The sequence below is a fragment of the Thalia democratica genome, chromosome 4 (genome assembly GCF_965202585.1).
Source record: "Thalia democratica chromosome 4, ktThaDemo2.hap1.1, whole genome shotgun sequence".
In the NCBI taxonomy this organism is placed as follows: Eukaryota; Metazoa; Chordata; class Thaliacea; order Salpida; family Salpidae; genus Thalia; species Thalia democratica.
Window position 1 is genome coordinate 21,606,812 of NC_139168.1, and position 27,925 is coordinate 21,634,736.

At 28.0% G+C, this 27,925-nt stretch overlaps 1 protein-coding gene across 1 annotated transcript; it reads left to right on the forward strand.

Moving 5' to 3' along the window:
* Positions 1-3,992: 3,992 nt before the first annotated feature.
* On the forward strand, positions 3,993-11,412 carry LOC145833977 (uncharacterized). The gene is made up of 5 exons (XM_082941273.1): positions 3,993-5,303; positions 5,460-5,672; positions 6,137-6,179; positions 9,001-9,160; positions 9,881-11,412. Exons 1-5 carry the CDS (start codon positions 4,035-4,037, stop codon positions 10,035-10,037), a joined length of 1,842 nt encoding a protein of 613 aa, XP_082797399.1. The 5' UTR covers positions 3,993-4,034; the 3' UTR covers positions 10,038-11,412.
* The last annotated feature ends 16,513 nt before the right edge of the window (positions 11,413-27,925 follow it).

Consider the following 27,925-nt stretch of genomic DNA (forward strand, 5'->3'; position numbering starts at 1 on the left):
TTAAACTCCTACGTGGTGCATTGACAATTTTATAATTTGACTATATATTCTTTATTGGCGTATGTTAATTTATTTTCTTTTTCTCTTAGAACTTAATAATAGTATTTTTCTCATATTTATGTTTTACTGAGTAAATACCACCACTATTATTCGAAAAAATTATTTCCAAGTTTTCAACTGGAAAAATCTCCAAAAAAACTAAATCTAACGGGAGTAAATTTTTGAAATTTTTGTTTTATAACCTTCGAGCACTAAGTAGTATGATAAATATTTGAGCATTTTATGAATCAAAACATTCTTAACAAATGACGAGTCAACACATAGTTTAGTCTTTAAAAGTTTTATAATTTACAACATTAAAACAAGAAATAAAACTTATTTTTTTAAAATGATAAATTTAAACGTAAAAAATGTTTTTACCAGCATCTAAATTTTGCAAAATTAATAAAATTTTAAAATAAAAACTCAGCATAAGCAGTTTCTTACGTTTGAAGTTTTGTAAACTTTAAAGTCAGCTTGTTTTAATTGCTTTGAACTATTTTTAAATACTACATTACGTAGAAAAATCAAAATGTCAAAGTATAAAACTTTTAAATGAACAAACTGTAATAAACTTGTTCGTTTATTAATCATATATATTTTTAAGTTTGTAGTGTTTTGTTTTTATTTAGTATTCTTACTATTGTTAAAACTAAAATAAATCAAAAAATAAATTAAAAACGTATCACGTAAAAAAAGTTTATAAACTTAAAAAAATATAGAGTTATTTTAGTTTTGATTTTAGAAGTAATATTAAAAACACAAGTTAAGATTTTTTAAAATTAATTTTATTGACACTGTAATGCAATCTTTGTAATAATTTCAACACTTTTCAATGATAAAGGAGTTTAATACTAGAAACTTTTGATAACATAATCATTATAAAAAGCTTACTTTGAATTTCAAAAAACCTTACGTTTGCTACTAGCATTAGAAAAAAAAAGTTTGTTAAAAAGTTATCAAGACTGTAAGTTGTAGAAAATATTAATCATTAAAAGTAAAATAAAACACCACACATTTTTGGTCCAAACTAAAAATAAGAACTGTAAATCAAGTACTTTAGACTTGATTATTACGTTGTACAAAAAATCATGTAAAAGCAACATTTTTATGTTCAGACGAAAAACTACACGTTAAAATCTTTACAAGTTAAATCTTGTCTTAAAAACTTGCTCGAAAAATAAAGCTGAAAGTTGGTCAACCAGAAACTAAATGCTGCAAACTTCAAAATGCAACAATGAATCTTTTGTTGCTGGAGAAAACTGTTTAGTAAACATTTATTGTGTTAAAAAGCTAAAAATGGTCAAAGTTGATTTATGCTTTTGACAAGAATTATTTAGTTTGCAAACTTTTAAAACTGTTTTAGTTTATGAAGTCGTTTTGTTTTTTATTATACTTTCGAAAGCTTTAATAACGCGATTAGAAAAATATATAAGCAATGTATGCAACAAACTTGCCGTGAAAAATTTGTACAACTTGTTTATTTATGTTTTGTTTTAATAAAGTGCGTTTCTAATAAAGTTTACTTGAACTGATAAAAAATTAAAAGTGCAAGTTTTAACTTTAGACAAAAGGCTATTTATCACAAACAGATCTTCGCTGAAAGTTTAGATAAAAGTTTATTAGTCATCCCAAGTTATCTAACCTTAAAACGAGAGAACTGAAATATGAGAGAAAGAGAAAGCGTCATTGCAGAAAATTTTAATCGCTAAATTTTTCTGAAAAAATCTTCTTACACGGTTCGATTCAGACTTTAAAACAAGATTTTTTTATTTTTTGTTCATGGAAAGCTTTTATCTAAACTTTAAAAAACCTGCATAAACAGTTTAATTTTTATTGCTTGTTTCAACTACATACGTTTACACTGCATTTAAAGTTATAGGTTAATTTAAAAATTACAATCTTTAAAACACTTTGCATGTAAATACCTACTACCTCCTGAAGCAAAAGTAATGTATAGTTATTAATTGTTATTATAGTTGTTTTATTAGACATATTGATTTTATTTTTGAAGAAAATATGAGTCACAGTGTTTTAGTTGAAATTGTTTTATTAGTGGCAACAAAGTTAACCATTGTTTTTCTTTAAAGTTCAGCTTGTGCAAGCTTAAGAGAGTTTTATTAATTTTAGATTTCAAGTTTTGTTTTTTATAGTTATTTATTGAATTGATGATCAAATTTCTAATAAATAGTTTTTGTTATCTTTTGAAAAAATGTTGTTTAATTAATCCATTAACTAATGTAAAACTACGTAATAAAACTTAAGAATTTTTTTATTTGAACGGTTCATTTCTAACTCCTATTTTTTTGACCAATTTGAAATTGATCACAACCTTACTTTGATGTTTATTAAAGTTCATTAATGATTTTTAAATTTAACGTTTATTGCTTTTAGCCCTTTAGTAGTAAAAGAAGTTTTACTATTCTAGTAAATTATTAGGAGTACAAAATTACTATAACTAATAAAACGATATTAAAAATAAAAGTCACATTTTACATAATAGTATGTTTAAAACTAGTTGTTTAGCTACCGGTTCTTAATTTATACCTGTTATTAAGATTTATACAGAATTTGGAAAACCTTTAGTTTAACTATTTAGTACTAAGTTATAATTTTATTATTTATGTGCTTATAATCATGTTTTCTATTAAAGTATTAGAATTAAAAGTTTAGTACTCTACTAACCCAGTATGTTTTAGTAAATTTAAAATGATAAAGTTTTAAACATTATGATTAATAAAAAAATATTTAAATGAAATTATGAAAGTTAAATAAGCATTTTCTCTCACGTCTAAAAAAGGCACCGAGGGCTGAAGTGTCAGTATAAACATTCGATTTTGAAGAGACTTTTGTTTTCATTGTTGGTGTTAAAAGCGTTAACGTCTTAAGGAAATTTATAAAAAGTTTAAACATATTAAATTTCGCTCGACTATTTTTTTTTGCAGCATTAAACGACAAAAATATTAAATGTATTGTCGTAAAAAAAAAAGTTTAATTTCCAACTAATTGAACTTGAAAATTTAAAAGATGTTATTTTTGTAAAACAAGTAAATTTATTTTTATTATCTCTATAATGACATACAAAAAGCTCCATGTAAATTAGTTTTAACCGCATATACAAAACACCCTATTATATTTCAATATATACATTAAAAACTTCACGTTTAATTTAAAACTGTCAACCATACACAATTTAGATAAATTGAAATTTCACCAACATAAACATTACTCAATCATCGTTTGTTAAACTTTTTGATGAAGTGTCACATAACGAATTTAAGCTTGGTTTATAAATTTTATTAAAAAGTCAATTTAAAATGCTAAACGTGCTATAAAAAATAAAAACTATTAGCAACGCTTAATTTTTTTTACAAAATACTTTAAAGCTGTTGTAGTCATTAAAAACAAATTCTTAAATATTCAAAAAATATTTTTAAAGTTCGTACATGTTTAAGCTTGTAAAAACATGTTCACTAGAATATTCATATTAGATTTACAGATTTAGAAGTTGTTGTATTTATATCTAAAACTAGCGTTTACTTTTTACTTTAGTAAGAAGTCTACAAAGTATCAAATGCAAAAAAAACTGATATGCATAGTTTTAAAACACTTTAGCCTTTATAAGTTATATAAACATAAACTAGCCTGTTTTTATTTCTAAAAAAAAAAGCATTTTTGCTAACAAGTAAATAGAAAAAAACATTAAAAAACCTAATATTTCAAGAAATTAAGGAAATCTTTTCAAAAAACAAGATGTGTCTTGTTTCAATTAATAAATGTGGTTAATTAATTTAAGTCTTAGTATATTTTCTTCATAGTAATACAAGTGTTGGTTGAAAAAAAATTGAAACCCAAATAAATTAAATTTGTTTAAGTTACATACAACGACTCAAACTATTAAAATAAACTATAATTTGTTGCATAAAACTAAAAGACAATTGTTTCAGCAATTAGTTAATTATTCTTAGTCGAATAAATCGAAATAAGACTTCAGTATGAGCCCCGCAATCAAAGTAGAAGAAGATTTCAACGACGCTGCCTCCACGTCTTCCGAGAGCTCCTCCTCATCGAGCAGCTCTTCATCTTCCAGCAGCTCCAGCAGCTCATCTTCATCCTCATCGAGTTCTAGTAGTTCCGCTTCGTCTAAAGGCAGCAACAAAGAGGTAAAGATCGTAGAAGCTGCTCCAGCAGAAGAAGCCGCTCCAGCAGAAGAAGCAGCCCCTGCAGAAGAAGCAGCTCCAGCAGAAGAAGCAGCCCCTGTAGAAGAAGCAGCCCCTGCAGAAGAAGCAGCTCCAGCAGAAGAAGCCGCTCCAGTAGAAGAAGCCGCACCTAAAGAAGCTGAAGCAGATGCTTTCGACTTCATGGGAGGCGGAGAAATGGCTTCAGAATCTGAAGAAGAGGAAGCTCCTGTGGAAGAAGCAGCTGCAGTAGAAGAAGTAGTAGAGGCTGAACTTGTAGAAGCCCCTGAAGAAGAACTCAAGACAGTAACAATTGTCCACAAATCTACTAAAGCCGCTCCATTTGTTGAGGAGGAGGTTGAAGTTAAAGTTTTGGAAGAAGAGGCTGCCACTGAAGTTGAAGCTCAAGAAGAGGTAGTAGAAGAAGCTGCTCCAGCAGAAGAAGCAGCTCCAGCTGAAGAAGCAGCTCCAGTAGAAGAATCTGCCCCAGCTGAAGAGGCTGCTCCAGTAGAAGAAGCTGCTCCTGCAGAAGAGGCTGCTCCTGCAGAAGAGGCTGCTCCTGCAGAAGAGGCTGCTCCGGCAGAAGAAGCTGCTCCTGCAGAAGAGGCCGCTCCAGAACAAGAAGCAGCTCCAGCTGAAGAAGCAGCTCCAGCAGAAGAAGCTGCTCCTGTAGAAGAAGCTGCTCCAGTTGAAGAAGCTGCTCCCGTAGAAGAAGCCGCTCCAGTAGAAGAAGCTGCTCCTGTAGAAGAAGCCGCTCCAGTAGAAGAAGCAGATCCTGTTGAAGAAGCTGCTCCTGTAGAAGAAGTCGCTCTAGTAGAAGAAGCCGCTCCTGTAGAAGAAGCCGCTCCTGTAGAAGAATCAGCTCCAGCAGAAGAAGCTGTCACAGAAGAGGTACAAGAAGAACAAGAAGCAGAAGTTGAAGTCGTAGAAGAAACTCAACAAGAAGCTGTTGAAGAACCTGTAGAAGAAGAAACTCAACAAGAAGTTGTTGAGGAACCTGTAGAAGAAGAAATTCAACAAGAAGCTGTTGAAGAACCAGCTCAAGAAGAAGAAGAAACCGTTGAAGTTGTAGAAGAAGTTGTACAGGTTGAAATTTAATAAAGATTCAAGTTTTAAGTTTGTTAGATAAAATAAACAATTTTTTTTCTAAATTTCAATAGATATTTAAATAATTTACTAATTAAGTCTTTCAAAACAATAAAATAAGCTAAAAGTGATAAACAAATCTTATTCTCTTTTAAGGAAGCTGCTAAGGATCCAACACCAATTCCAACTCCGAAAGAGCCAACTCCGGTTCCAACTCCCGAACCAACACCTCCACCGACCCCCAAGGATCCGACTCCTGAGCCGACTCCTGAACCGACACCTGAACCTTCACCAGCTCCCAGCGTTCCGAGCACGACACCTTCTCCTGTTGAATCGGATGCGGAACCTGAGCCTGAACCCGTCAAGAAGGTAGTTTGTTATAATTAGTGTGTTTATGCTTTGATATTATTTTGTTATGTGAGTGAAAGTATGATTCATGCTGGGTACTCCTTTAGAAAAAGATTTTTAAAGCCAGAATGAAAGAAAATCGTGCTTAATTTCCTTAAAAAATATATAAAAAGTTATATATACAAAGAACACATATAAGTTTTAAATGTTTATTTTAGTTACAATGAAATAATAATGTAGAGCATTTTACTTAAACAACTGCATTAGAAACGCAGAGATTTGTAGACATAAACCGTTTAAACGACAAACATTATTTCTGTAGGTTAAGTCGCAAGCTGTATTGATATTATGCAATTAAAAGTAGCTTTTTAATGCGTAATCGTTTGCAAGTTAAAGTTTGGTCTTTTTTAAGCTTATATTACATACAAAAAGTCTGATTATAGACAAAAATAGAAATCTTTAATTAAGTTTTTTATTTATTACAGGCAGTTTTCATACCACCCACTCCTAACAAAGTGCTTATTCCAGGTTTGTTTTATTATTACATTTTAATATTTTGATTAAAATATGTTTTTGTTCAAGAAGTTTTTGTATTTTTTATTGTCACACACCTAGATGTTTTGTTTATAACTTGTTTAAAAACATAAACATTACATGCTATACTTAAACAGAACAAACACTTCTTGTTTTTTTTTTAAAGACCAATTACTAGTATAAACAGTTGAAAATTTTTTAGTTTATGCTAATTTAGTTTATACAACTTTTTTTTTTCAAACAACAATGTTAAAAAAACGTTTAGCCTAAAAGTAGCATATATTCTTGTAATGCAGTATCTGACTACTTTGTTTATAGCACTATTAAAAAGATATTAGCGAGTGCTACGCTATTTCCAATATATAGGCCGTTAGACACCATTAAATACTCATTATAAATTTTTTTTGTAAAATATCATACAAATCATATTCGGTGTATTTCTACTTGAAGTGAATGACATGTTTTTCGACAATTAAACTTCATTTTAATAGTATTAGGAAAAATGTTTAACTGTAAAAGAATTTAAGTGTTCCATTTGAAATTTCAAGAAAATAGTTAATACGCAAAATTGTTATAGCGCATTAAAAACTTTTCAGCACCAAAATACTTTCATTTAACACCAACGCGTTTCCTTTTCGGTTATTCATAAAAATAGAGTTCAATGCTTGAATTTAAACTTCAATACTTGAAGCTTTAAACGTTTATTTCCTTTTGCAAACTTACAATTTAAAATAAATGCGCTAAAGAAGCGAAATTAATGCAACTCAAGAGAAAAGTAGGAATTTAGCGTAATAAAACTTATCATTTTCGACCAAAAACTAAAAGGAAAAGGTTTTAGCTTTTGACCTTTCATAAGTATTTTTTTTGCGCTAAAATTCAAACTTGGAAAGTAAGCGCTTCGTTAGGTAATGTTTTTAGCTTTTTCTGGCTACGTGTCCGAACTTAACGGTTGAATGCGCACAGAGGAGCTTCGAGCGAACGAAGATTATGTAACTTTTATATTCAAATTAGTTCGAACTCACCGTTTAAAACGGTAAACTCGGTGTTTTAAGCGGAGCTTTTTTGCTAGTTTAAATATTATTTTAAACACAATAGATTTATAAACTATTTAAATAAGGTTCATAGATTTTGTTTCTAACTTAAATCTAAAATGCTTAAAAAGTAGTTTAATCAGTAGCGTTTTAACAACAAAAAAATAAGTTTATGGTAAAATAGCATTACTACTGAGCTAACTTTAAGGACTATAAACTTGATATTTAATATAGCTAAACGAGTATTATTTTGTGACTTTAACTTGTGTATTGTTTTCAAAAACATTTTAGTAAACTTAAAAAACTTTAAATACAACAAAAGTTGTATCGTTAAAATTTTAAGAGCTTAAAAACTTGAGTTGGTGCAAAAATAACAATATTACTTGGCGTATTTTGAAGCACTGTTTACTATTCTTAAACACACCACGAAAGTACTAATTAATATTTAAATACCAGTTAATTAGCTTAGGTCTTTACTTTTAAAACAACTTCAAGTTTTCTACATTTTGAAAAATGTTTGGTAAATGAGCCATAAAACTATAAAAAATCGCACAGAAAGCAATTGTAGCTATGGTAAAAGTTCAAAACTACTTCAAAAAAAAAATTAAAAAATATTAACTAAGTTTTACCAATTTGTTTAATAAAACTGAATATCTATTAATTTTTTTTATAGAATATGTTTTAAGAAAAGGTTTTAATACAACGTCATAAAAAAATTCCTTATTTTATTGTATTAAATTGTAACATACCTAATGGATTTTCAATATTAAAACAAATTTTTAACATTTATATAAGATAAAAGTTACTTAAGTTTTGAAACACTTCTAAGAAACTTTATTACAAGATCAATCTAAAACTAACCTTTCCATTCATTTTTTTTACTTTAGTTCAGTTTTCTAAAAGTATTACTTAAACTTAGTTTTAAAACTTTTAGCTTGCTGTTTTTATGCTTTAAAATATGATAAAAAGTTTATGCTCGGTTTAAGATTCTTAGGTTCATAAAATATAGTATTAAAAAACTTTGTTAAAAAGAAATACAAAACTCAATAAAACTTTGATTTCTATATAATGTGAAAGATAGCACTATGTTCACTATTCAAATTAGCAACAGTGTTTATCTTAAAATTTATATATGTTTATAAATTATGTAATTGTAATAAAAAAAAAAAATATAAAATGCAGCTATACTTGCTTGACTTTGGCATAACATTTGTCGTTTAAGAGGTTAGAGAAAATATTGATGTTTCTATAAGTTTACTGATTGTTAAAAGCATAGCGAAGTATTAAGCCAGTTAGAAAACTCAAATCATGAAAATGTATTTACCCATACATAAGCAAACACATGACTATTTAACTTTTTTTTTTTCTCAAAACAGTGTCTCAAAATCAGTTGTATACACGGAAATCATGCTGTTAAAAATAAACTTTAACTAATTCATAGTTATTTACATTTATTTCTCCACATGGTTTCCGAGATTGCTTTAGTTTATGCGGAAACATTGCCAATGAATACGACACTGATTATATTTGTAAACAAATTAATTTTAAACAGCTTCAAATATAGCAATGGTGTAATCAGCTATTAAGCTTGAGAAAATACAGTATCAACTACATTTTACCAAATAGTGTTTTTATACAATACCAGAAATTACAGTAGTGTATGCAGCCATTAAGCTAATGAGCACATAATATTAGTTATATATACAAATATATAATTCATATCTTATAAATGAACATATATTAATATAAAGTGTATAATATTAATTAAATTTTTATTAATACAGTATCGGAGATGGCAGTGGTTTATGCGGCCATCATACTGGCGGACGACGAACTGGTCATAACTGCTGACAAGTTGGAGGCCATCATGTGGTCCGCGGGTCTCAAGGTGGAACCATACTGGTACCCCATGTTTGAGAGGGCCTTGCAGGGTATCGATGTCAGGTTCGTGTTTGAATAAAGATAGAAAAAAATGTAAATTTTTTCAAGATAAGTCTAATAAAGTTATAATAGAGTTTGTAAAATATTGAAAGATACAAATACCTTTATACAACATTTACTACACAATGTACTATTGGATTTAAAAAACTAGTTTAATTTAAACACTTCAAAAATATACAGTTCAAACTTTGTTCTTATTTTGATTTAATATTTTATGTACAAATGACATGAACAGTGAAAAGAATTATATTTGAAACCCAATGTTTGGCTTATTGTGTTATCAAATGTCTAGACTGAAAAGTACGTAATTATTATGCATTCCATTTGGAAAAATTCAACAAATAGTTACGAGAAAGTCAAACAAGCCAATTAACAGTTTCTCACAGTGCGTGCACAGAAGTGCACATATGTAATTAATAGTACTGATGTTTCACTTGCTAATATATATAGCAAATGAGAAATAAACGTCATAAGTTGAACTCAAAAATTTTGTCTGCTTTGCAATATTACTAATATAACTATATGTAATAAATACTATTAGTAAATATTACTGTAATAAATTTCATAGGTTATTTTTCCTGTACATTTATTTTGTTTGATCATAAAATTGAAGTAGGTTAAACTCTGAAAACGCAAAAATACGAACGCAAAGACTATCATACAAAAAAAAAACTCATAAGTTAAATATAAAAAAACACCTCCTCAAAAAAAATTTAATTTCAGAACGCTGATGAGCACCATGATGGCGTCCGCTCCTTCGTCAGGAGGAAACCAACCTTCAGGAGGAAAACAGGAGGAGGAAAAGGTTGAGGAGAAGAAGGTCGAAAGTTCCTCAGACGAATCCTCCGACGACGACATGGGATTCGGACTCTTCGATTAATTCTCTTCTCTCGTATTTTAATTCTCTCCTTTTAATTATCTCACATCGACTCTCTAATTTTACTTTGAGTTTTTTTATGGAGATGATTTTAATGAGGTTCCGACTTGATGAGAATTTAAAGTAGAGATTCTTTGATTAAAAATTCTCTTCTCTGTTACTTTTATTCTCTCATAATTCGGTTTCTTGTTTTATTTTTGAGATAAAAACTACGAGGTTTTAAGTTGAGAGCCCACGCAAAGTAGATGTTTCAATTTTTTTGTAAGGTGCAAAGTCCTTTAGTTTTTTTGTAAATTTATATTTTTGAAGCGGAAACACTTTCGTTTTTTTCTGTAGTTTTTTTGAAAAGTGCTCAAATTTTTTTCTGTAAAAACTATCTTTTGTATGTTTAAACTAGTTTGTAGAAGTTTTTATATAATGTCTTTAGGTGAATTAAACATTAACATAATATTTTGCCGTTAAACATTAGTATATTTTAAGCTAGTTTGTACATTAATAAAATTATAGGAAGTGTTTTTTTTGTTTATTTGCACTAACACTGAAGCAAAAATATCACCAATCACGTTTTATGCAGTAAATTTTGTAAAATATGAAATTACAAGCCACACAATTGCCTCAAAAATTTAAATTTCTTATACCATTTTGTAATGGCATTGTTAAATCAAGAACTGTAGTTAGAAACGGTTGTTTTTTAAGTACTTTGAAATTGTTCATAATTTTTGGACTATAATTTTTTAAGTTCTGTAAAACTGCTTTAAAATTTGTAAATATTACTAACATAACTCGTAGTTTAAAGATTAAAAAGATAAACTTAAATTCAAGATAAGAAGTTTCATAAAAAACCTCACAAGTCGAAACATTTCGCTATTTGTGAAAAATTCTTAAGTTCGCGCTCTGAGGTGCTGCAACCGGAAATTATATTTGTTACGTCATAAACCCGTTTGCCTTTTAATATTTCAGCTTAAAATAAACAAAAAATATTAAAACAACTTTGAATTTTTAAACAAGAATTAATATAAGTATTCAGGAAAATATTAATTTCAAACAGAACAACCCAAACAATGACATTTTTTACAACAATAAACCTTTACAACTTTGAATTTTTCTTTTCATTTCTAAATAAAAAGTTCTGCAATCCAATTTCCCTTCAAACCGCAGCGAAATATTCCAGGGCGTTGCCGACTTTATTATTGCGTCACACACAGAGCGTTGCACGGTGGATTGCAGAAATCGTTCGAGCGTGAAATTGTTGCTTCAAAAGGATTGTGACGTCACGATTTGAAGTTCAACGTGGCAGTGTTTAAATACAGAGAATTTTTTTTTTATCTGATGAAGTTTGTGTAAATACTGTTTGGATAGCGGAGTTTGAATAAACTTACTTTTGTGTGTTTTCTTGACTGCTTTTGCCTTTTGTGTAGTGTAAAATAAACTTTAGTAAATCGGAAGTCGTAGTTTATATAAGTTTATAAAGGCGTAGTATTTATAGAAAGTTTTCATTTGAAGCTTCAATAAAAGTAGTATAGATTGCTTTTTAAAAACATATTTTAAAACTTCCCCTACAAGTTTAATAAAACCGTAATATTTTATGCATACGCGATATTATTAGTGTAGTGCAAATGCCAAAGCTTTTAAGTATTTTCAGAAGCGATTTAGCAACATTTCAAAGTTATCTGGTTTTGTCTTTTTTTAAAATAATTAAATTTGCATATGTAGAGGAATTTGAATTACATTTGTGAGCTAGACTGTTATATTTAACTTTTTTTTTTAAATAACTTGATGTTGAATTGCTTATAATGCTTATACTGTAATTAATGAACAAAAAACGAACACCAAGTAATAAAGTTTGTAAAGATATAAGTTTTAGGTTTTAATGTTATACTTGTTAGTGTTCGTAAAAAATTCTATAAATTTTGAAAACCGTTGTTAGTATGCTAACAGTTTTCAAAACTGGTCTTAAATTTTAATTTGGAGAAAAAAGTTAAAGGTAAGCTTGATGGGTATAAAAGTTTAATTTTTAAAAAGCAGTAAAATGCTTTTAATATGAACACAATTTTAATGCAAAGTATTTATTGTATATGCAATATGAATAACATTGAATAACCAAAACATATTTTAATCTACTAACCAGCTGTTCAGCGATGGTTTAAATTAAACTTGGCATTGAAATTCAAAAGATTAAATTTGCATGCTAGTTATTAGATATTGCATTGCTTTGCAAAATTAATAAATATTTTATTCATTTTACAAATGACAATGTCTGTATAACAGTTCAGACTTGACATATGTATATTTGTTTAATCTAGAATTGAAGATTGTTAAGAGTTTTCAAGGTAAACAAATACTTAATTTTAAAATAATTTAAAAGTCTTATTTTGATATTAAAAACAAATTAATTATCCAAGTACCACAGTAAGAAACAAAGCTCTTTAGCTTTAATAAAAACTTTTCCAATTTTTAAGATCAAAGTACAACTAAAGTATGCTTTATAGCTTATAAACAAAAGCTTAGTTTACAAGTTTTTATGTACATTCTGTATTGAAACATTTTCTAACTTAGTATGAGTAACTGTTTGTAAGTCGTTAGTTTAGAGTTTAGATGCAACAGTTTTTGCATGCATATTTGCCATTATAATCTAACCAATTTAATGCAGACAAGTTGTTTATATGGATATTTTAGCGCGGTCTAAACTTAATCAATTGTCTGAACTTACTTATAAAACTCAACTGCTATACGTCTAAATACTAAGTTCATAATAACCCCAAAGTACTTCCGAAATGTTGCTTTAATGATTGTAGTTAAAAGGTTAAACAAAATAAGTTTAGTACATTTTATCATAAAAGCATTTCAAAAAAAAAAAGTTTAATTATTTAAAACTGGACATACGTTATCCATTAAAATGTTTCATTAAATTGTACATGATCTATGTGCAATAAACTATATAAGCGCCAAACATAATAATCAATTCAGCTATATTTCAACTTGGCTTTTAAATTCTAAAGGATTAACTTTGTATCCTTTTATTAAAATACTACACTGCTAGCCAAGTTTTTAAATATTTCTAATGACAACGTATGTTAAGCAGATTAAACTTGACATATGTATATTTGTTTAAACTATAATTTATATCATTGTTAAAGCGTTTTTTAAGCTAAAAAAACAGTTAAATTTAATAAAAAATTATAACAAGCTCTTTTTTATTATAAATTGAAATAAATTGATGCAATTACCAATTATAAGCAAGGAAGCTTTTAATTTATTTTATTATATAGTAATTTTAGATCAAATTACAATAATAGTGATATTTATAGCTTCTAAACAAACACTAGTTCGTGTTAATTTCCATGTGGTAAATATAAATAATTATTTGACAGCATAATTAAAGTAAACGTTTATATGTCGTTTATTTATATACGGCATTTTTTTTGAAGGGTATTTATAATTGTAATCTAAAAAATTTAATCTATAAAAATATATGTAGGTACATTTTAAGGCAGCCAATAAACTTAATAAACTATTCAAACTTTGTTACTAACTTTTTGTTGTATTTCTCAATAATAGAAATATAATAATTTTAAGTACTTCCGAGAAAGAATGGTAGTAGTTGAAAAATGGTAGTAGTTGAAAAATTAAAGTGTGAATAAGTTTGTCATTTTATTAAATTAAAATTTTGTGAATATTTTAAAATTTTCATCGACTTTCTTGCAACGTAAAACAAACTAAAAGACACACTATAACAAGAATCAGTACATTCAATCTACAACAAATAGTTTTTAAGTTGTACGATTGGTTGAGCTTGTATAACATAAAATTAAAATGATAAAAACTTATAATAGTGTTTACACTGTTTACACACGAATCTTAATAAAAATTATGTATCAAAGTAGAAGTTTAGTTTATTTATTGCTTAAAACTGCACTTATACACGATATGGGGGCAAACAGTTATACTTTTAACTATTTTTTAGACAAAACTTTACTTTTTTGTTAAAATATTGACAAACACTAATAGTTTTAGACTAGTTCTAAAAACGTTGTAACATACATTTAACATACTCCAAGTGATTTCTATTGAAAGTTAAAGAAAAAGTAAACAAACAAAGACTTATGAATTTTTTGAGTTGAAAGAAAATTTTACTTAGATATAGATTTTATTTAACAGGAAATATTTTTAAAAAGTTTAGTTTTAGGAGAAGTTTATTTTGATTTTAAAATATCTTATTCTAATTAAATTAAAGATTTTGTATAATAGAAATAAAAATGTGAAAATTTAATATTTTATTTACTACAAGTTTTCGGTAGAAAAATAATTACAAGTTTAAAAAAATAACAGTAAACCTGGTAGTAAACAAAATATTTAGTATGCACACTTTTATTTAAATAAGGTTTTCACAATTCAGTAAACCGAGCAATCCTTTTAGTTAAGATATATAACTATGTATAATAGAAATTAAAATATAGTTTTAGATTTATTTGATTTTTTAAGGTTTTGACATCTAAGTTCAACTTAGTTTGATTTATCTTAAATATAGTTTTATATTAATAAAGTTTCAAACTGTGTAACAATGTCATCTGTGTAAAAGTGACAACTTATTCAAAAGTGGATACTCGTAAAAAGAGACGCATCGTGAAAAAATGAACCCGTATGAAAATGACACCATGCAAAAGTGACGAACAACTTGGGTGGGAATAGGTTCGGGTTGGAATTGACTGGGAATGATTTGATTTGGGTAGGAAATTATTCGAGTGGGAATTAATCGAGAGGTGTTTTATATCTTTAGGTTATTGAACTTAATTTAATTTAGCTTGTAATAGATTGCAAAAATATGTGCTAAACTGTGTAAAAAGCATTAACTACTAAAAATATTATTAATAAAATAAAATTGTTCACGATTAGCTTTAAATAATTTAGTCGTAAAGTTTAAAAAAATATCCTAAACAGTAAATTCTATTTATAATTGAATTATAAATTAATTATAAGCAAACAATTTATTGACTTTTATCTTAAAATAGTTAAGAATTAAAAGAGACAAACTAGTTTAAAACTGTTTTAAAATAAAAGTCAATATAATGTTTTTGTTTGCTGAAAATAGGTGTAAAAGATTTTAGTAATATTATTTTAAATTAGATAAAGGATGTGTTTTGTTGTTACTAAAAACAAAATATTTTGTTAATTTTCAATGGTAATATTTTTGAATATTAGATTATCTACAACAAGTACATGAAAAATTTATTAAATTTAAAACTTATATTGTAATTAAAACAAAATGTCTATTATTCTAATAAAGTAAATGTTAGAGAATGGCTATTAAGCACGCAATTAATCATTTCTAACAGCATATAATTCACAGTATAATACTATATGTTAGTATTTAAGCTTACTATAGAAATGCTTTTTAATAAACAAGCAGGCATCAAAGCAACTTGTAGCAAATTTTAAGAATGTTAAAAATTTTTGCAGTTTGTACGCAACTAAAGACTAATTAATCAAACTTGAAAATGTTTTGATTCCTTAAATAGCACTAGTTTTGACAGTTGATAATAAAAAAAAAAAATTAAACAAATAATGTTCTCTCTTAAGTTAAATATTCAAAACTTTAGACAATTAGAAGTTAATGTAAATACAGCATACAACTATACAGATGAATACTTTTCTTACAATCTCTAAAATAGTTTGAATTAATTAAACAAATATTTAAGTAAAGTGCATTCATTTAAACACAAATATTTTAGCAACATGTTATACTCAACATTTAATCAAACAGTTAAAGAGGTAGATTAGTATATTTCTTAAACTATTTGCAATTATTAAGAAAAGCAATTATCAACAATAACATTTTTGTCAAAAGTATTAATACTGCTAGTTTTAAATTCTTTATGTTTAGTTACTGTGTTTTCAATGTAAATTATAATACTCCACTAAGCTACTAACATATAATAAAACCTCAATTTTAAAAATATTCTACAGGTTTTCTTTAAAATCATGGCAGAACAAGCACTTCACTCCGGAGAAGAGGCCAAAAACAGTGAGTTGCCTTCTAAAAGTGAAAATCCTGTAAAAGAAAGAAAGCAGAATGCTGGAACAAAGGGACCTCAAAGTGCTTCTACTGATCATTCTAAGGTTGATGATAGCAAACCAGCACCACAACAATCACCTTCAGAAAATAATGTATCTGATGATATAACACCTCACACTGAGGCTAACAACAATGTCAGCAATCCCGCTGATTCAACAGAAAACACTGGACGTATGAGCAGTCAGGAAAGACTGAAGCAGTTCAGAGACGAGTGTTTGGAAGTGGCATTGTTTTTTGATAGGTGCAACCAAAGATTAATTGAAATTGGCTAGAACGATCAAAATGTGAACAAATCTGTTCTGAAAAAAGCCATATTCGAGTTTTTATCAGAAATAGATCATCAAAAACAGAAGGCTTTCAAACACGAGATTCCCAGTCAAACTGTGGAGAGAGCGCTGAATAATTTTCATAATTTGTATCTCAACATCACCAAACCTACTGATGACGGCAACATGAGTTATGGGCAAGTCGGTATCATCAGTATGAATCTCACTTGTTTAGGCTGGGCTTGTGACAGCCTGTCTAAAGGGTTTAAAAGGCTCGGCAACGGAGCTAAAGATTCGTTCGGTGATGGATCCGGTGATCGATGGGAAGGACTCAAGAAAGAAGTTGAAGCTGAATTCAAATCTGCCCCAAAGTCTTTGAAAGGAATTGATGAAACGAACCTGTTAAAGATTGAAGAAATTGTTGAAGGTTTGAACGATGAAATACAGCAGTTTTCAAGCGAACAGTTGTAGATTGACGATTAATAGTTTATGAGTGTTTTATTTTGATTAAATAAGTTTAATTTTGAGCTTTGGTTTCTGTTTAGAATTGTTCAGTTTTGTGCTCTGATTTCTTTTTGTTTACAAACGCTTTTGTTGAAGTGTTTACTCTTGTTTTGTTAGAATGCAAATAAATTAAATGACACAATCAAATAGTTTTCTTAAATAGTAAATAAGTAGCTATATAATAACCATAACTTAGTTGATGAAAGGTAGTATTTATGAGATAATCTAATATAAAATCATGTCGGTGAACCTTGGTAGCTATAGTTTATTTAATTATGGTTTAAAAAACTATAAAAAGCACTAAGCTATTTTTGTAAAACAACTGAACTCTTGCTTTTTTTCAAATAAGCTTGAGTAACAGAACACAGACGGCTGTAAACTAGATTTTAGCGGCTAAAACTATAAATTAATTTTGCTAAGTAGTAATTCAATAGATTTACACGCATATAGAAGTTCGTTTATTTCTTTTAAAGGCTTTGTTACTTTTCTACTACAAGCATTCAAGAAGTTTTGTAAATTGAAATTCAACCAGTTTTTGGCTTCTACAGTGTAAAAACTAAACAAACTATCATTATTTGTCAAAAATTTGATTGCAAACAGTTAATACCTGTAGTACTTATCTAAAAAATTCTTATCAGATTAGCTACAAATTTTAAATGCAAAAACATAGAAAATAGGCAATTGATATGTTTATCTGTTCAAAATATCCATTATTTCTCAAACTTATATTTCTAGTTTTTGATTAATCATCAACTTCAAAATATTTAGTGTCTGTTTCAAATTATGGCTTTGTGGCTCCTACTTTTACAGCTTAAGGCCCTTAAATATCTTTAATTTTTTCCATAACATCTAGTATAAGTTTGTAAACTACCGTTAAAAACGCTTAGGCCCTTTTCCTTTTTGTTCTACATCATTATTTCAAGAATATTTAGTGTAAGTTTCAAATTATGACCTCATGCCTCCTTTGGCCCCTTTGATGCTTACGACCCACTTTTGGAAAACTTGCTTTGTAGCTGCTTTAAGTTCTTTTATGAGATTAAAAAATTGTATACCTATGAGCTAGCCTAGCAAAAAAAAAACCGTTGACAAGTAAAACCTAAATAACAAGTGTGACACAAAAGTAAATGTAAATTTAAGCTTATTCAACACTATTTTAAAGAAAGTAAATATTATACATTTAAATTAATTTTTATTAAAATACGGACGTCTCAAAAAAAGCTATTTTACTTAAGTTTTGTTTTTTTCGAATAAATTTTCAATTTCTACTTTGATATAAATTTTTTATTTTACCAAGTCAAACATCCACACTTAATTATACGCTATTAAAGCAACAATTTTTCAAAAGAGAGTCTGAGTCTGACAACATTATCTTTTTATAATAAGCTATCTAAGGACGGGAATTTATCGTGTTGGAATTAATCAGATGGGATTCGATTTGGGTGGGAAATTATTCGAGTGGAAATTGATCGAATGGCTATTTAAATCTTTAGGTTATCAAATTTAATTTCAATTAGCTTTAAATAAATTGCAATATTATGTGGTAAACAGCTTAATAAAAAAAAATTAATGATTAAGAAAGACTATTATTGAAATAAAATTGTTCACGATTGGCTTTATTTATTTTAGTCGTAAAGTTCAAAACGTATCGTAAATAGTAAATTCTGTTTATACTTGAATTATACATTAAATATAGTTATATAAAAACAAATTTAAGCAAATTAAAACCTTATATTGTTTGTTTTTAAGTAGTTTAGAATGAAAAAAGACAAAATATTTTATAATAAAAGCCTATACAAGGTTTTTATTTACTGAAAATAAGTGTAAAAAAATTTAACAATCTAATTTTAAATTTAATAAAAGATGTGTTTTGTTGTTGCTAGAAATAAAATGTTTTATTATTTTTCTAATTGTCATAGTTTTTAATACTAGACTATTTCAAATAAGTACATGAAGAATTCATTAAAAGTACAACTGATATTCTACTTTATAGCAAAATGTGTTTTATTCTAATGAAGTAAATGATAGAGAATGGTTATTAAGCACGCACTTAATCATTTCAAACAACATATATTACACAGTAAGAAACTTTAAGTTGATATTTTAAGCTTATACTTGATATATTTAATAAAAGACTAGCAGGTACAAAGCAATCTATAGCATATTTTAAAAAATATGTAAAAGATTTTGTAGTTTGTACTTAACTAAAGTTTGTTCTAAACAAAGTTGTAAACATTGTTTTGATTCCCAAAATAGCACTAGTTAAGATAGTTAAAATAGTTAAATAAAAGCAACTATTTTATTTTCTCTTTTAAGATAAATATCATAAACTTTAGACAACTAGAAATTAATGTAAATACAGCAATAAAACTATACACACGGAGACTTTTATCAAAATCTCTCAAATCATTTTGTTTAACTGAACAAATAGTTAACCAAAGTACAGTCATTTAAACACAAATATTTAAGCAAAATGTTATACTCAGAATTTTATCAAACAGTTTATAAACTTAATTTATATCAGTAGATAATTAAATAGTCTTAAAAATATATTTGTAAATATTAAGAACAGCAATTATCAACAATAATAATTTTGTTTAGAGTGTTTATGCTGCTAAATTTCAGATTATTTATGTCATGTAACCGTATGCTGAATCATAATTAAATTTCACTAAGCTATATCTAAATCTAAATGTAAAACATTCAACAGGTTTTCTAAAAAGTCATGGCAGATTTAAAAATACTTATTGAATTAGGATGGTTCGATGTTGTAGTGGTCTGTGCTTTGTCAATTTTTGTCCTCTACGAATCAATTATCAGACCAAAAAAACAAACGAAACCTTCGGAATTATCACTAGGCAGACGTCATAAAGACAAAAAGAAGGATCCTAAAGAACGTGAAGATGAAAAGAGGAATGAACAAGTTCTACATTCCAAAAAAGAGACCAAAAATATTGAGTTGCCTACTAAAAGTAAAATTTCTGTAAATGAAAGAAGGCACACTGCTGAAACAAAGGGACCTCAAAGTGCTTCTACTGATCATTCTAAGGTTGATGATAGCAAACCAGCACCACAAAAACCACCTTCAGAAAAGAATGTCTCTGATGATCTAACACCTCACACTGAGGCTAACAACAATGTCAGCAATCCCGCTGATTCAACGGAAAACGCTGGAAGCATCAGTGGTCAGAAGAAACTGAAGCAGTTCAGAGACGAGTGTTTGGAAATGGCATTGTTTTTTGATTGGTGCAACCAAAGATTAGATAAAATGGTAACAAACGACCGGGATACGAACAAATCTGACCTGAAAGACTCCATATTTGTCTGTTTATTAGAAATAGAACATCAAAAAGACAAAATTTTCAAACAGGAGATGCCCAGTAAAACTGTGACGAGAACGCTGAATAATTTTCGCAATTTGTATCTCAACATCACAAAGCCTGCTTATGACGTCAGTATGAGTTTCGAGCAAGTCCTTGTCATCAAAGGAAGTCTCACTTTTTTATGCTTTGCTTGCAACAGCCTGTCTAAAGGGTTTATTAGGCTCGCCAACGGAGCTGAAGACTCGTTTGCTGATGGATCCGATGATCGTTGGAAAGGTCTCAAGAAAGAAATTGAAGCTGAATTCAAATCTGCCTCAAAGTCTTTGAAAGGAATCGATGAAACGAACCTGTTCAAGATTGAAGAAATTGTTGAAGGTTTGAAAGCTGAAATCCAGCAGTTTTAAGGCGAACTGTTGAAGATTGAAGATTAAAAGTTTATGAGTTTTTATTTTGATTAACTAAGTTTAGTTTTGTGCTTTGATTTCTCTTCAAAATTGTTCATTTAATGACATGTGCTCTGCTTTTTTGTTTTTGTTGCCAAGCGCTTTGGTTGAAGTCTTTTCTCATGCTTTGTTCGAATGCAAATAAACTAAATTGATTTCACAATCAAATAGTTTTCTTAAATATTATATCATTAGTTATATACTAAACATGATTTGTTGATGAAAGGAAGTGATTATGAGATAATCTAATATAAAATCATGCCAATAAATCTTGGTTGTAAACTTATTTCATAATATTCAAAACTTTAGACAATTAGAAGTTTATGTAAATACAGCATACAACTATACAGATGAATACTTTTCTTACAATCTCTAAAATAGTTTGAATTAATTCAACAAATATTTAAGTAAAGTGCATTCATTTAAACACAAATATTTTAGCAACATGTTATACTCAACATTTAATCAAATAGTTAAAGAGGTAGATTAGTATATTTCTAAAACTAATTGCAATTATTAAGAAAAGCAATTATCAACAATAATATTTTTGTCTAAAGTATTAATACTGCTAGTTTTAAATTCTTTATGTTTAGTTACTGTGTTTTCAATGTAAATGATAATACTCCACTAAGCTACTAACATATAATAAAACCTTAATTTAAAAAATATTCTACAGGTTTTCTTTAAAATCATGGCAGAACAAGCACTTCACTCCGGAGAAGAGGCCAAAAACAGTGAGTTGCCTTCTAAAAGTGAAATTCCTGTAAAAGAAAGAAAGCAGAATGCTGGAACAAAGGGACCTCAAAGTGCTTCTACTGATCATTCTAAGGTTGATGATAGCAAAACAGCTTCACAAAAACCACCTTCAGAAAAGAATGTATCTGATGATCTATTACCTCACACTGAGGCTAACAACAATGTCAGGAATAACGCTGATTCAACGGAACTCGCTGGACGTATAAGCAGTCAGGAAAGACTGAAGCAGTTCAGAGACGAGTGTTTGGGAGTGGCATTGTTTTTTGATTGGTGCATCCAAAGATTAGATAAAATGAGCACGAACGACCGCGATGCGAACAAATCTATTCTGAAAAAAGCCATATTCGAGTTTTTATCAGAAATAGATCATCAAAAACAGAAGGCTTTCAAACACGAGATTCCCAGTCAAACTGTGGAGAGAGCGATGAATAATTTTCATAATTTGTATCTCAACATCACAAAACCTGCAGATGACGACAACATGAGTTATGGGCAAGTCGGTATCATCAGTATGAATCTCACTTGTTTAGGCTGGGCTTGTGACAGCCTGTCTAAAGGGTTTAAAAGGCTCGGCAACGGAGCTGAAGACTCGTTCGGTGATGGATCCGGTGATCGTTGGGAAGGTCTCAAGAAAGAAGTTGAAGCTGATTTCAAATCGGCCTCTAAGCCGTTGAAAGGAATTGATGAAACGAACCTGAAAGATTGAAGAAATTGTTGAAGGGTTAAACGATGAAATCCAGCAGTATTCAGGCGACCTGTTGAAGACTGACGATTAATAGTTTATGAGTGTTTTATTTTGATTAAATAAGTTTAATTTTGAGCTTTGGTTTCTGTTCAGAATTGTTCAGTTTATTTTTTGTGCTCTGATTTCTTTTTGTTTACAAGCGCTTTTGTTGAAGTGTTTTATCTTGTTTTGTTAGAATGCTAATAAATTAAATGACACAATCAAATAGTTTTCTTGAATAGTAAATAAGTAGCTATATAATAACCATAACTTAGTTGATGAAAGGAATTATTTATGAGATAATCTAATATAAAATCATGTCGGTGAACCTTGGTAGCTAAAGTTTATTTAATTATGGTTTATAAAACTAAAAAAAGCACTAAGCTATTTTTGTAAAACAACTGAATTCTTGCTCTTTTTCAAACGAGCTTAAGTAACAGAACACAGGGCAGTAAACTGGATTTTAGCGGCTATAAACTATAAATTAATTTTGCCAAGTAGTAATTCAATAGTCTTACGCATAGATAAAAGTTAGTTTTTTGCTTTTAAAGGCTTTGTTACTTTTCTACTACAATCATTTAAAAATTTTTATAAATTGAAGTCCAACCAGTTTTTGGCTTCTACAGTGTAAAAACTACACTAACTATTATTATTTGTCATAAATTTGATTGCTAACAATTACTTAAAAGTACCTGTAATACTTATCTAAAAAATTCATGTCAGATTAGCTACAAATTTTAAATGCAAAAACATAGAAAATAGGCAATTGATATGTTTGTCTGTTCAATATATCCTTTATTTCTCAAACTTATATTTCAAGTTTTGATTAATCATCAACTTCAAAATATTTAATGTCACTTTCAAATTATACTCTTGTTGGCTCCTACTTGTACAGCTTAAGGCCTTTAATTTTCCTTAGTTTTTAATATAATATTTAGTATAAGTTGAAAGCTACCATTAAACACGCTTAGGCCCTTTTACTTATTTGCTTTCCATCATTCAAGAATATTTAGTGCAAGTTTCATTTTATGACCTCATGCCCCTTTGCTGCTTATGGCCCACTTTTGGAAACCTTTAAAAAAAAATTTGTTTATATTATATATCTATGAGATAAAAATTTTTTTTTACCCAAGTTTTAATGTATACAAAAAATGGAACAAAATTATTTTTTTAAAAGCCCAGAAAAAAAAAACCGGTATTACAAGTAAAAACTATATAACAAGTATGACACAAAACTAAATGTTAATTTAAGCTTATTCCACACTATTTTAAAGAGAGTAAATAATGTACATTTAAATTTATTTGTATTAAGATACGGACGTCTCAAAAAAAGCTATTTTATTTAAGTTTTGTTTTTTTGGACTATCTTTTCTATTTCTACTTTGAAATAAATTTTTTATTTTACCAAGTCAAATATCCACACTTAATTATACGCTATTAAAGCAACAATTTTTCAAAAGAGAGTCTGAGTCTGACAACACTATCTTTTCAAAATAAGCAAGCTGCTGACAATAAAAGCACTACAAATATTTTTATTTCATTGAAATTATACTTGCAAAATTTATACCATGTTTTAAACTTAGTTCGAGTTTCAATTTTTAAAATTATAAGTTGCTAAAGTAGTTCAAAAAAAGAATTTAAATAAAGTTAAATAGTGTTAGCCTATCATTTTAAATGTGTTTATTATTATTATGTTTAAGTATGAATAATTTTAAAGTTACATCGACTTTCTTTTAAAAACAAAACTAAAATGCAAACTAGAACAAGAATCAGTACATACATTCTACAAAAAATAACTTCCAAGTTGTACGGTAGATTGAGCTTATAAGACATAAAGTAATTATAATAAAAATGTATAACAGTATTTACACGTGGATCTTGGTGAAAATTATGTAACAAAATTGTAGTTTGTTTTATTTTTTCTTAAAACTGCTCTCACACACGATACAGGGCAAACAGTTATATCTTTAATTGTTATTAAGACTAAATTTTACTTTTATGTTAAAATACTTACAAACACTAATAGTTTTAGACTAATTCTTAAAAAGCTGTAAAATACATTAACATACAAGATTTAACAAATTATTAAGCTGTAATGATAAGTTAAACATTAAAAAAATAAAGATTACTAAAACTAATATACTTTTAAACTATTATTATTTATTTTATTATTTTATTGAACAACAAAGAATAATGCTCAAAAAATTTGGTCCTAAAACCTGGTGCACGAAAAACCTTTCGGTTATTCAGTCGCACACCACGGATACCTAGCTAAAATACGTAAAACTATGAAACAATTGTCTTTATTCACAAAAAAAGTTTTCAATTAGAAAAATTTTTAAAGACTGTTGACATTTATACAATTAAACTTAAAAGAATATAATTTAACTTCAGTGTCAAAAATTCTGGTTCGTTCGTGTTTTTGTGCGTCGGTGTATTTGATGTATTTTTTATTTTAAACCAAGTCAAAGTAATCCTTTAGTTGATTTCTATTAAAAAAGTGAAGATTTATGATTTATGATTTATTTATTTGAAAGAAAATTTAACTTAGTTATAAATTTTAATTAGCATTAAACATTTTTTAAAAGTTTACTTTTAGAATAAGTTAATTTTGATTTTAAAATACTAGATGTTTAATTTATTACCTGGTTTCGGTGGCAAAAAAATTACAACCATTTCAAGAATTATTGTAAACCTGGTAGTGAAAAAATATTTAATTTGCACACTTTTAATTGAATAAGCTCTTTATATTTTAGTATACTGAGCAATCTTTTTTAGTTAAGATAATTAATTATGTATGACAAAAATAAAAATATAGTTTAAGATTTATTGTTTTTTTAAGGTTTATGAAGTTTAAATTCAACTTAGTTTAATTTATTTCAAGTACAGTTTTAAATTGATAAAGTTTTAGACTGTGTAAAATGTGTTCTGTGTAAAAGTGGATACTCGTTCGAAAGTGACGCTTCGTGCAAAAATGAAACCCGTATGAAAACGAAGCCAATTATATAAAAAGATCCTTGCAAAAGTGACAAACAACTTGGGTGGGAATAGGTTAGGATTGGAACTATTCGAGTGGAAATTGATCGGGTGGTAATTTATATCTTTAGGTTATTAAATTTAATTTTAATTAGCTTGTGATAGATTGCAAAACCATTTGGTTAACAGCTTATTAAAAAGCATTAATAAATAAGCAAGACTATTAATAAAATAAAATTGTTTACGGTTTGCTTAAATTATTTTAGTAGTAAAGTTTCAAAAAAATCTTTAATATTAAATTCTATTTATACTTGAATCATAAGTTAAATATAACTTTATCAAAATATAATTAAACAAGTTAAAACATTTAATTGACTTTTATTATAAATCAGTTTAGAATTAAAAAAAACAAATCAATTAAATTTTTTTTTTTATAAAAGTCAATATAAGGTTTTTATTTGCTGAAAATAAGTGTAAAAGTTTTTATCAACATTATTTTAAATTTAATAAAACATGTGTTTCGTTGTTGCAAGAAATAAAATATTTTATTATTCTTTTTGGTGGTAATATTTTTTAATAATATATTACTTGGAACAACTAAAGATAAAATTATTAAACATAAAACTTTATATTTATAACAAAATGTCTTTTATTCTAATAAAGTAAATGTTAGAGAATGGTTATTAAGCACGCAATTAATCATTTTAAACAGCACATGTTTCACAGTACTATACTTCAAGTTGATATTTTGAGCTTACAATTAATATGTTTTTAATAAAACACAAGCAAACATCAAAACAACTTGTTGCATAAAATTGTTTATAGACTTTTGCAGTTTGCACTCAGCTGAGTATTGTTCTAAACAAAGTTGAAAATATTTTTTTGATTCTTAAATAGCACTAGTAGTTAAATAAAAGTGACAAAAAATAAATTAACTAGAAGTTTATGTAAATACAGCTTAAAATTATACACATGAAGACTTTTATCGAAATCTTTTAAATATTTTTATTTAATTGAACAAAATTTAGCAAAATACAGTCATTTAAACACAAGTATTTGCGCAACATATTATACTCAAAATTTTATCTAACAGATCTTAAAGTTAATTTAAACGGGTAGATAAGTAGATAGTATTTAAAAATATTTGTAGTTATTAATAACAGCAATTGTCAACAATAATATTTTTGTTTAAGGTGTTTATGCTGCTAATTTTAGATTTTATGTCACGTAACCGTATGCTGAAGCATAATTAGATTTCACTCAACTACAAACATGTATTGAAATCTAAATGTAAAACATTTTACAGGTTTTCTATAAAATCATGGCAGTTATAAAAATACTTATCGAATTGGGATGGTTCGATGTTACTGTTGTCTGTGCTGTGTTAACTTTTATCCTCTTCAAATCAACAAAAAGACCAAAAAAGCAAACCAAACCTTCGGATATTTCATTTGAAAGACGTCTTAAAGACAAAGATAAGGCTCCACAAGAATGTGAAAATGAAAAGAGGGACGAACAAGTTCTACGCTCCGAAGAAGAGACCAAAAATATCGAGTTACATACTAAAGGTCAAACTCCAGTAAATGAAAGAAAGCAGAATACTGAAACAAAGGGACCTCAAAGTGCTTCTACTGATCATTCTAAGGTTGATGATAGCAAACCAGCACCACAAAAACCCCCTTCAGAAAAGAATGTATCTGATCATCTAACACCTGACACTGTGGCTAACAACAATGTCAGCAATCCCGCTGATTCAACGGAAAACGCTGGATGCATCAGTGGTCAGAAGACCCTGAAGCAGTTCAGAGACGAGTGTTTGGAAGTGGCATTGTTTTTTGATTGGTGCATCCAAAGATTAGATAAAATGAGCACGAACGACCGCGATGCGAACAAATCTATTCTGAAAAACGACATATTTGTCTTTTTATTAGATATAGAACATCAAATAAAAAAGATTTTCAGACACAAGACGTCCAGTCAAATGGTGACGAGAACGCTTAATAATTTTCGCATTTGTTTTCTCATTATCACCCAACCTGCTAATAACGTCAATATGAGTTTGAAGCAAGTTCTTGACATCAGTGGAAAGCTCATTTTTTTATGCTTTGCTTGCAACAGCCTGTCTAAAGGGTTTATTAGGCTCGCCAACGGAGCTGAAGACTCGTTCGGTGATGGATCCGGTGATCGATGGAAAAGACTCAAGAAAGAAATTGAAGCTGATTTTAAATCGGCCTCAAAGTGGTTGAAAGGAATCGATGAAACGAATCTGTTCAAGATTGAAGAAATTGTTGAAGGTTTGAACGATGAAATCCAGCAGTTTTCAGGCGAACTGTTAAAGATTGAAGATTAATAGTTATTGAGTTTTTTATTTTGATTAACCAAGTTTAATTTTGAGCTTTGATTTCTCTTTAGAATTGTTCAGTTTAATTTTTTTGTGCTTTGCATTTTTGTTTTTGTTGTCAAGCGCTTTTGTTGAAGTGTTTTATCTTGTTTTGCTCGTATGCAAATAAACTAAATTGATGGTACAATATTATTGTATATAGTATTATATATCAGTAGTCATATACTAAACATGATTTGTTGATGAAAGTTAGTGATTATGAGATAATCTAATATAGCATCCTGTTAACGAATCTTGGTTGTAAACATTTTATTAACTATGTGTTAAAAATTATCAATAAGCTATTTTTATAATATAAATAGGTCATTGCTTCAAGTTCATTAAGAAAAAGCTAGAATGCAGTGGCTGAAAACGGGATTCTAGCAGCCATTAACTGAAATAAAATTTTGCTAAGTAAAATATCAATAGTGTTAGACGTAAATAGATCC